Raw genomic sequence first — 10,408 nt, 5'->3', positions numbered from 1 at the left:
TCAAGAAAGAAGCCAACTAGCGATCACATTTATGTTGCCATAACCCATATGCTGCACTTGCTGTCCTTTATCATCTCCTTCCCAGCAGTCATTATCACTGTCCCAGAGTGAACATATTACATTATTTTCTTGCATAATTTCTTCCCAGCTCCAATCAAACCTGTAATCTTCAAAACATGAAGCCATTGAAGAACTAGAGTATAAATCATAGGTGTCATCACTACATGACTTAGTAGAATTACCAAATTCTCCTTCACTACTAGTTTTGTAATTTGGACTACTCAGAACCTCAGTCATCTCATTTCCCCTCTCCTCCTTCGTAGTTAGGGTTTCCAGCAACTCGTTTTGTATAATATCATCATCGCAAAACAACATTTCTGCATCAAACCCTAACTGATTTTCTTGTAATAATTTTTCAGCTTCTATGCTTTTTTCTTTGCTTGAATCCAAAATTAACCCTTCTATGGATTCTCGACATGGATAACTCACAAGATCCGTTTCGTCCTTGTCTTCTACTACTACTAACTGGTCCAGAATCAAAGTGTCTGTCTGTGGGATAGGTGTTTGTGGCATTGGTTGCAAAGAAGCAGCAGCAGCAGTAGCAGCAGCAGGAGGAGCTTCTTTATTATACTGTTATTATTATTATTGTTGTTATTGTTATTATTTGCGTGTCGTTTGTTATTCTTGAATGAGCATCTACTTTTTTTACTACCTCCTGGTTTACTGTTGCTTGCAATATTGCTATGGCTGATCTTAGCTTTATCAATTATCGGCTGTAGACGCTCATTTCCAAGTCTCCTAAAGATGTGGACTTTCCTACTCAAATGAGAATTCCAATAGTTCTTTATCTCGTTGTCTGTTCTTCCTGGCAAGTGGCTGGCTATCAAAGACCATCTGCGAAAGAAGAATGACACAGATGGATTAATTATTACCATTAGATGTGATTAAATAATAATAATAAAAAAAAAACATTTCTTAACACAGTAAAACAATGAGTCAATGACTAGTGAAGATTAAATGAAATTTGACAGCAACTGCTAAAAGCAGGAAGAGACCGGTAACGACAGTCAGAGTCATCACCGGTCAGCAGAAAAAAGAGCAGACATTTAAATACTGACGCCAGTAGTACGTACTGACATCAGTAAGTTAAGTGATTAGTAAATGGGTAAGAAAGGGATGAGATTCATTCATTATTATTGTCTTTTTCCCCTGATAGGTAGGCTAAACATAATAATATAGACATATATACGCTTTTTTATGAAAAATTTTATATTACCTTTAATTTTTATTTTAACATGTAGTTTAGAATAATTTTGTATTACCTTTAATTTTTATTTATTTTAACCTATAGTTTAGAATTCATAAAGTTAGGCCTATTTAATACTTCAACAACTAAAATCTTGAGTTTTGAGATTATTATAAATATCAAAAAAATTTGTAGTACTATAAAAGTTTGCAATAAAAGGTACAAATATGAAATTATGTATTTAGAACAAAGGAAATAAATAAAAAAAAGCTTATGCTTAAATACCGATCACATGATTAGACTACGAAAAATAATATTTAAATTAAATATAATTATCTTTCGTTGCATCATATTATAACAAATTTGTATTGATAAATGACAAATAGTATATTTCATGTCACATTTACATGAGATTTTTAGATATACACTTATTATTACACATATATTGACCTAGTAGATAAGTATATTCATTTATGCTACTGAAGAATAAATCTAACAAGCATAAAAAGACTAGCCAGTGACAATTAAGGAGTGTAAATCACATGCTGCAAGTTAAAAAGAATTAACTCTTTCACAAGAAAATGATTAAAAAAGCTGTTGTCAATGCTAGGCAGTCTGTCATCAATGAGCTGCTCCCTTCCAAACCGCACCAACTATTTTGGGAGGCGGGGCAGGAATATTAAAGTAAAAGAACAGAAAGAAAGAGAAAGGAAGAGAAAGAAAAACTTGACAAAATGTTTATAGTACACGTTTTTCTTTTCTTTTTTTTTTAAAAAAAAAAAAAAAGCATTGGAGTCCTTTATCAAACGGCATTATGAGTTTTAACTTTCATTCTTTATATAATTAATTGTTTATGGGCTGATCCGACACCGACAAAGAATAGTTATGTTTTCGTGACATGAACACGGACCTAAATACTTTACAGATAAATTAATAAAAAGAAATAATGTGCTCCTTAGAAAGAAAAAAAAAAAACTTGTAAGTTTTACTAACCTATTTCCCAGAGAAGCATGTAGCTTGAAAATAATTTCTTCCTCTTGAGGAGTAATGTTTCCTCTTTTCAAGTCAGCTCTCAAATAGTTAATCCATCTTAGTCTGCAACTTTTTCCACATCTCAATAACCCTTTTCAAACACACAAGGGAAAAAGATGGTACATTACATTTTAGGAAAGAGACAACTTAATTTAGCAACTATTAATTATAATTCTTTTTAGCTTAGTTAATTACCTGCATTCTTAGGCAGAGATCTCCATGACCCTTCCCCATTAGCTTCAATATACTTGGTCAATTTCTCATCCTCCTCCGCCGTCCACCGCCCCCTCTTCAGCCCTACCTTTTCACAGCAAGGTGCCCTTCCCATTCTCTGCTTCTGACTCTATTCAACTGAGGTTCAGATATGTAATACACGAAACTTTGTCGTTTTATATATTTGAAATTGAAAGAGGGTAGCTGTGTGCGTAGAAAGTAAGTTGATTTAGAATAGAGCACTGTCTGTGTATTAGTAGTAACATATAACACATATATGTATATATACACACACACACACACACAGAGCGTACGGTCTTTGTGGAGCCCTTGATGGACTATGTGGCTGTTGATTTAGCCACGTGAGTCTAAAGAAACGAAACAGTCGTGGCATCTCTACCGTCCAGAGCTCCTGATGGGAGTTGCATCTCCCACGTTCTTGCATGTACATCTCCTCTTTTCGTATTACACAGAATTCTTCCTTTTTGTCTTTTTTCTGGAAAAACCCAAAATCCCTGAACTTTACCTACTTTTCTCCTTTAAGTCCCTATTTTTTCGCTTGCAACACAGTGACAGTAAATTCTAAATTTTATATAACAGTAATTAAATAAGAGAAGAATTAGATAGTAATTATCTGCAGAAAACCTACTTTTCTACTGAGATTTATTTGATACAAGCAAAAGAAGTATCAGAACATATCTAATTAAAAGAGAAACTATTGCAAGAAATACAAAAACAAAAATGTCAAATTTCGAAACATAAGCTTTGCTTACAGCTATAATGATGATGACATGTCCTTTTAGTTGATAAAAGAAAAACCTTAATCCTCTTTTGTGGAATTAATAAAATTCATCAAGATAATTTCTCTACTACATGTGAATGATTGGGTAAGATAATAAAATTCATCAAGATAATTTGTGAGTACGAGTCTTATATACTAAATAAATTATTGATAAGAGGTTAAAATCTATGAAAATAAAGTTGGACAGAACTTACTTGGATTTTCACGAATTAATTATAAAAAGTTAACGGTATCTAAACAGCTTGATAATTTTTCACCCTTATAATTTGATATTTGAATGAATAAATCGTATTAAATAATCTGCACATTAATGAACAATAGTTCTGGGTTCTAGTTTGTTCTGTTTTGCTTCTTCTTGGGTGCAAGCAGTAAATTTGGTCTGTCATTCATTGATGAGCGGAATAGTTTCCACTCTATGTTAGATGGATGGAAATGATTCCGGAAAAGGTTGCGGTCGCACGGAAAGGTTTCCTTGCAGCATAGAGATGGAATTCAAAATCCAATGTTGGGCTTTACCTAAAACAATAAACGGGCTTCGAAACAAAATACGATCTCAGGCTCGTAGCCTAAAATGGTGTGGGTTGGATTGGTCCATTATCAAGCCCATATAGCAGATCAAGCAGATACGACGACCGTTTAGATTACGGAACACTTCGGCAAAGCGATTACCTACGTGGCTTATACTGATTGGTTGGAACAACCTCAAATGTGTTGTGATTGGTTGATTTCAACAAGAACACGTTGCAAAAGTTAGTCTCTGGTCAAGTCATCGGTGCCCTTCCCATTTGGTGTTTAACTCCTCGGCCAGCGTGACAGCTTCCAGTTTCAGTTATCTGGTTTCTGCCCAAAGCCGAACGCAACGAAAAATTAGAAAGGCAAGAACAAAGCCCGACAAGAGAAAGTGTTGGTTCCATATAGAAACGCGAAAGCTGAACATTTAAGTGTAATTAGTGGAGAGAAAAGTTCTCATAACAAATCGTTTTAGGTTTTGAGATTTGGAGAGATCCAACTCTCTCCTGATTTTAATCTTCAATGGCGCTTCTTCGAGGAGCAAAGCTGTTGTTTCTATTATGCGCGCTGTCATACGTTATCATCGCCATTGCAGGGTAAGCGACCTTCTCTATACATTTGCTTTTTTTTTTTATTATTATTATTATTATGTACGTCTTATTATTACTAATGCTAATATAATATTTCTGCAGAAAAAGCTATTACGATATATTGCAAGTGCCGAAGGCAGCATCGGATGATCAGATCAAGAGAGCGTATAGAAAGTTGGCATTGAAGTATCACCCTGATAAGAATCCGGGAAATGAAGAGGCTAACAAGCGATTTGCCGAGATTAACAACGGTAAGTCAATAATCTTCAATTTCGTGTACTAGGCATTTCTTTCAATTAATAATGATGAGTTGAGGATTTATTTTGGTTAATTATCTCATTGTCAGCGTATGAGGTGTTATCCGACGGCGAGAAGAGGAATATTTATGATAAGTATGGAGAGGAAGGACTTAAGCAGCATATGGCTAGCGGAGGGAGAGGTGGAGGAATGGGGATGAACATTAATGACCTTTTCAGAGAGTAAGTCGTGCTTCAATTCATTACTGTTATTTTTATTTATTTAATTTCGAAAATTGCGTTATCCAGCTTATGCATTTCTAAGACTGATATTTCAAATCAAAATAATTCCAACTTAACAGAAATTATTAGATTCTTCGTACAGCTCCGATAGTTGATGCCTTCAGATTTAATGGATTGATTCTGGTAAAAATTTGGCTTCTTTATAATCCTAAAACAAGAAAAAAAAAAAAAAAAAAAAACATGAGGGAATATGGATAAGATGCTGTGTATTCACCTTTATAATGTTAGGAATAAAATGTTTTCCTTTGGAGAAATTCCTAGGTCGTATTTTGCATGCACAAGCATTTTAATTATTGTGATAGGTTGTAGAAAATTATTTAATCTAACTAAATGTTATTTTTTAGTTTTTTTGGCGGAGGTCAAACGGAGGAGGAGAGAGAATCGTAAAGGGTGATGATGTAATTGTCGAAATGGATGCGACATTAGAAGACTTGTACATGGGTGGCTCACTGAAGGTGAGGATCGTTATATTTACTTTGATTCTTCTCGTTGTACACAGGCCCACTTCTTATTAGCAGATAACATCTGTTGTAGCCTATTTTATGGGAACTTTTGTCTGTATCTTTAGACGAACACTAATATCCCAAACCATCTCACCACAAAAGGAAAACCGGTAAAGAATAAGCTGGAAAAGTTAAACAAGTTAATTAATTGAAAGGAAGGGAAATTCTATCTTTGCATGAGGTGTGAACGGATTATCATTTGGAAGGTTTAGAAAAGGGCATCCCTATCGAATGAGCCTACCCAGTCTTCTAGGAGTTGACAAATGGCATCTATTGAATATAGCCTTCCCCTTGCTTTTACATAAAAGATTGTCTGTGCAACTTGAGGCTCATAGTTTTTTCATGATTCAAGAAGGAGCAACTTTACCTTTACACCAAGGTTAGCCCTCAATTAACCAACCAGCTGTTAGCAAATTGAAGCAGCTTGTTTTGAATGGTATCAGACAGATCAATGTGTATAGTTCTAAGCCTCTAGGATAAAATCTTAGATTAAAACTGTAGCAGTTGTTTAGTTTTGTTATTTTTTATATCTTTACATTGCAGAACTTGCAGGCTGTTCTTTTGTTTAGTCTACCATGTGACACTAGAGAAAATGGAATTTATTTTGCAATGGAGACTTCTTTCTTTCTTCTCCCCCCCCCCCCCCCCTTTTTTTTTTTGTGGGTATATTGATAAGCGTTACCTTTATGTGGATTCTCAGGTTTGGAGGGAGAAAAATGTTATTAAGCCAGCCCCTGGTAAAAGACGCTGTAACTGTAGAAATGAAGTCTATCATAAGCAAATTGGTCCAGGGATGTTTCAGCAGATGACAGAACAGGTATACCATTGCTTGAACAAAATTGTTGAAAATCTGATGAATCTCCTTCTCTGTTCATTTCATAATATAAGAGGCAAAAATGTTGATGGAAATACATAATTGAATTGCAACATTTTCTTGCCTCCTTGCTTTCACTCACTGCATTGCTTCGAGCAGGTTGGCCTTTTTGCTTTGGTTGGTTTCTTTGACCGTCATCATAGCATCAACCACTATTACTTCTGAGGCTGCTTCTTAATTCTTTCTAGATTTATTATGTTTTCTGTTGTTTTCTTTCAGGTCTGTGAACAATGCCAAAATGTCAAATTTGAGCGGGAGGGATATTTTATCACAGTTGACATTGAGAAAGGCATGGAAGATGGACAAGTAAGCTCAGTCACCTGATTTAACATGCTTAAAAAACACATTGATGTTTTTTTCTTTCTTTGGTTTACATGCATTTGAATCTCCATTTCAATTACCTGTTTATTGCCATAACCAATTGCTGCCTATCTGACTGTGGAAGTCCTTTGTTGCATGATGAAGCGTTTCTTAACTAATACCTAAAATTGTGTGAGGATCATCCGTATGACTTTTGCAGATTTTAAAATAATGTTCCCATGCACATTGCAGGAGGTGGTTTTCTATGAAGATGGTGAGCCAGTAATAGATGGGGAGCCGGGAGATTTGAAGGTTAGTGTTTAATAATCACTTCTAATGGTGATATGCATCATTCACTTTCATACTAACACTTATCGAACTTCTGGCAGTTCCGGATCCGTACAGCACCTCATGATCGTTTTAGAAGGGAAGGCAATGACTTGCACACAACTGTGACCATAACACTGGTAATTTCATTCGCATGGCACATATATTGTACCTCCCTTTTTGTTTTTGTTATGCAAGTATTGCAAGGTTTGATTCTTCATGTAGTTAATTTCTTTATTAAAATTCTTGACAGGTTCAAGCACTTGTTGGCTTTGAGAAGACTATTAAACACCTTGACGAACATTTAGTGGAGATCGGCACAAAGGTCAGTGTCACACATTTCTGTCTCACTTACCTATAATAATTATCCTGATAAATGATTTGATGAACTGCAAACGTCTGAAACAACAATAACATGTGTGAGCTATGTTCAGGGAATAACTAAACCCAAGGAAGTTAGAAAGTTCAAAGGGGAAGGAATGCCATTGCATTTTAGCACGAAGAAAGGCGATCTTTATGTCACGTACGAGGTTCTTTTTCCCATGTCACTAACTGAGGATCAAAAGACGAAGATCAAAGCAATTCTTGGCTAGGGTATAGAATTAAATTATTTTCTTGGGTTCCAAAATGTTCCCATTGTAACATTAGGTTATATAGAAATCCATAAAGATGTTGAGGCTTTTGTTTTCAGTCATCCTCGCTAAGTAGCAACATACAAGTTGGACCTCTTTTTCCAGCCTTACTTGAGCTATATCTTCCTTGTTCTTCTTTTAAGGAAATATCAATCATTTGATGCGCAGTAAGAACTGAAATCAGAAGAAACCAACCAGTTTTGGTCTTTTTGGCTGATCATGCAAAATTAATGCTATATTGAATGGTCCATTAACATAGATTTTTTTTTTTTTTTTGGCCTTTTCGGTTACATGGTATTATCAATTTATTTATAATAATTATACTCCTGATGTAAGTTATTTAAATTCAACTTCTAAAACTGTTGTTTAAATATTGTATCATATTTTAACTCCTGATGCTTCATAGAAACGGGTCACACGGTAAGATGCCTTGCAGAACCTAGTTGACGTATTGACAAATGCATCCATTAGCAATCAACATCGAGGCCAATCATTACTAGTTCCATGCTTCATGGCTTCGACTTTCCAAGTTTTAGTTGACATGGGAGTTGGCATCTCTAGCTATAACCAAATTTGGTATTGACACACGTAATGTAAGTGGATATCAAAATCAATAGCACATCCCATTTTACAACCAAGCTCCACAACTTCTAGATCTGAAAAGCTCAAGCAATACGCAGACGGTAAGAAAAACTTCCATTTCAAATGTCAAGGGGAATTGGAGATTGCTCATCACAAAAGTTTTCATGGCCTTGAAAATAATTTGTCATATGCATTTATCCGAGCTTTCATTTAGAGGATTGCCAATAAAAGAGACCTTTAATAAACAATTTTTCAAAATACTATTTCCTCATTGGCTGTGAATACAAGGCAATCTTACCACTAGTGAAAACGAAGACTAGTAACTAATAAAATATAAAGTTAAGTTGCAAAGTTGACATGTTCTCCTACATCACTCGATTGATGCAAGTTTTTCCTCATCCACTTCAAAAGCTTTCCTTGCTTGTTTCAACTCCTCTTGCATAGATAGAAGTTCAGTACAGCGGTTAAGTTTTGGCAGGTCCTGCAAGGACCGAGATCAATTTCTAGTTCAGAGCAAGACTAAACATACATCTACCAAGAACCAAAAAAGAAACACTTGAATGTGGAAGATGACAAATGAAAGATGTCCAAGTTGCAGACATTCATTAGAGCTCTTTTGCATTATAGCTGTTAATAACAAATTTCATGCACTCATCTTAGTGTGTGATGTGTGAAAGTATTAAGATTTAGCTAGCATTCGGGGATCCTACAAGGTTTAATCAAATCATGGTTCCCAAAACTCCATTCCCCTTTGCGTCTTCTTCATACACCAAAATAGAGACAATGTTTACTTATTAGTGTTGAAATAGGAAAGCTGTTGGCATATGTAGCTAACATTCAACAACTCATAAATCTGGAGGGTAAAACAGGAAGAAAGATTTAAGCAAATTCAGAAGCAAACGTGAAGATAAAAGACTTCATCGTTCAAAATACCTTGCGAATTAAGTACAGAAAATCCTCAACTAAGAGCTTTCCCCTTTTTGATCCTATGTCTTGTGCTTTATGCGCCTGCATAAAGTTAGCAGACAGATAAACACCCATAATGCTGCATTGGTTGAAGTGATCATACCTACTAACCTAAAAGACTGCTTACCAAATCAGTAACATACTCCACAACAATATCCTCCACAAGTGCCACAGTTTCTGGAAGAGGCTGATTATCCCAAAAAAAAAAAAAGTCATAAGCATATTGACAATATACCAACCAATCTAACATGCAAAAACTAGGCAACATTTTGACCAACATGTTTAATGGCGATAATGAGAGAATTGCTTGTTGATCATAGAAAAGATAAATAATAAGAGATTTGCTTGCAGCAGGTAAGTGTTGGCCTTATAAGCTCCTCATAAAAAGATAATATACTTCTAAGCGTACTGGTGATTTGGTGTTATTACCTCAAAAATAAGAATTCCATCCTATTGGCTTGAGTTTGATATTACCCCAAACGCAAGAATTATTAGGACTTGAGCAGCGATCAATATGCATATATGTCAGCGGTGTTAACTTGCTTTTCAAGATTTCAAAGGTTTTTCAGCTAATTTGGAATCTTAAAGGTGTACATGGGCATATCTATGTCTAACAATATCACTTCGGGTGCAAGCAAGAGTCGAGTACTTCTTGGAACCATATTAACTAAAATGGATTGAGAAGGGAAAAAAGATTCTATATGATCATAATCATCCAACAAATGCTTATGCGCTCATCTAAAATTTTTGATAAACAAACAAACAAAATCATTATCTAATGACTCATTGATGGACTTCCCCCCTACATAGATTGAAATTGAGTTCCCATGAGATTTCAGCAAGAATCTGGCAAGATACTTGGAGCAAACTCAACTCTGTTTGGTTGCTGTTAATTGATATGGAACTCTGATGATTGATAATGCAGATATGCTGACCAGAGATAAAAGAGAGTGATATAGAAAGAGGCGCAAGACATAAATGAAACAGATATTATGCTTGTAGCGATGGTATATAATACTAAATTGCAATGGACAAATTTTAATTGCAGAGGGCATTGTCCCTGTCATTGTAAGATATGCAAAGTTATGGTATCACTTACATTAGGGTCATCTCCAAAACCATACATCATGTGCTGCACTGTAGCATCCATCCAAAATATGAGGAAAAATTAGCTCTAAATCCAAGGGAAAACTTGCACAAAAGTTATTCATTCACTTACAGTCTTTCTGAAAGACTCCTCTCTTTCGCTTAAATGAAGTTTCAGAAGGCTGCGAGGTTCCAACTTTTGATTT

General features: G+C 35.2%; 3 protein-coding genes and 1 pseudogene across 4 annotated transcripts; 2 read left to right on the top strand and 2 right to left on the bottom strand.

Moving 5' to 3' along the window:
* Positions 1 to 2,743, bottom strand: LOC149492178 (uncharacterized). Its single transcript, XM_089716828.1, has 4 exons — positions 2,474 to 2,743; positions 2,240 to 2,369; positions 632 to 894; positions 1 to 545 (listed from the first exon to the last, which is right to left on the bottom strand). The coding sequence occupies exons 1-4, from the start codon at positions 2,604 to 2,606 to the stop codon at positions 1 to 3; spliced, it is 1,071 nt and encodes a 356-aa protein (XP_089572954.1). The 5' UTR covers positions 2,607 to 2,743.
* A 1,582-nt stretch (positions 2,744 to 4,325) lies between these two features.
* LOC149492177 (dnaJ protein ERDJ3B pseudogene) lies at positions 4,326 to 4,876 on the top strand (annotated as a pseudogene).
* LOC149492176 (dnaJ protein ERDJ3B-like) lies at positions 4,740 to 7,742 on the top strand. 2 transcript variants are annotated; one of them, XM_089716827.1, is made up of 8 exons: positions 4,740 to 4,872; positions 5,277 to 5,387; positions 6,136 to 6,252; positions 6,529 to 6,615; positions 6,862 to 6,921; positions 6,999 to 7,076; positions 7,190 to 7,261; positions 7,371 to 7,742. In XM_089716827.1, the coding sequence occupies exons 2-8, from the start codon at positions 5,343 to 5,345 to the stop codon at positions 7,527 to 7,529; spliced, it is 618 nt and encodes a 205-aa protein (XP_089572953.1). In that variant the 5' UTR covers positions 4,740 to 4,872; positions 5,277 to 5,342; the 3' UTR covers positions 7,530 to 7,742. The 2 variants fall into 2 exon arrangements, with proteins under 2 accessions (XP_089572953.1, XP_089572952.1); XM_089716826.1 differs by lacking the exon at positions 4,740 to 4,872 and having other exon boundaries at positions 5,355 to 5,387.
* A 525-nt stretch (positions 7,743 to 8,267) lies between these two features.
* On the bottom strand, positions 8,268 to 10,384 carry LOC149492175 (transcription initiation factor TFIID subunit 13-like; the record flags this gene model as incomplete). The annotated part of the gene is given in 5 exon segments (XM_089716824.1): positions 8,268 to 8,631; positions 9,084 to 9,158; positions 9,244 to 9,303; positions 10,216 to 10,253; positions 10,336 to 10,384. Coding segments are annotated over 5 exon segments (333 nt in total), but the record flags the coding sequence as incomplete, so codon positions are not given.
* Positions 10,385 to 10,408: the final 24 nt, after the last annotated feature.

This window comes from Jatropha curcas, unplaced genomic scaffold, assembly GCF_041381405.1.
Source record: "Jatropha curcas cultivar XTBG-Jc1 unplaced genomic scaffold, XTBG_Jcur_1.0 HiC_scaffold_89_pilon, whole genome shotgun sequence".
Taxonomy (NCBI): domain Eukaryota; kingdom Viridiplantae; phylum Streptophyta; class Magnoliopsida; order Malpighiales; family Euphorbiaceae; genus Jatropha; species Jatropha curcas.
Note: the sequence above shows the minus strand (reverse complement) of the source record. Positions and strands in the feature narration are given on the sequence as shown.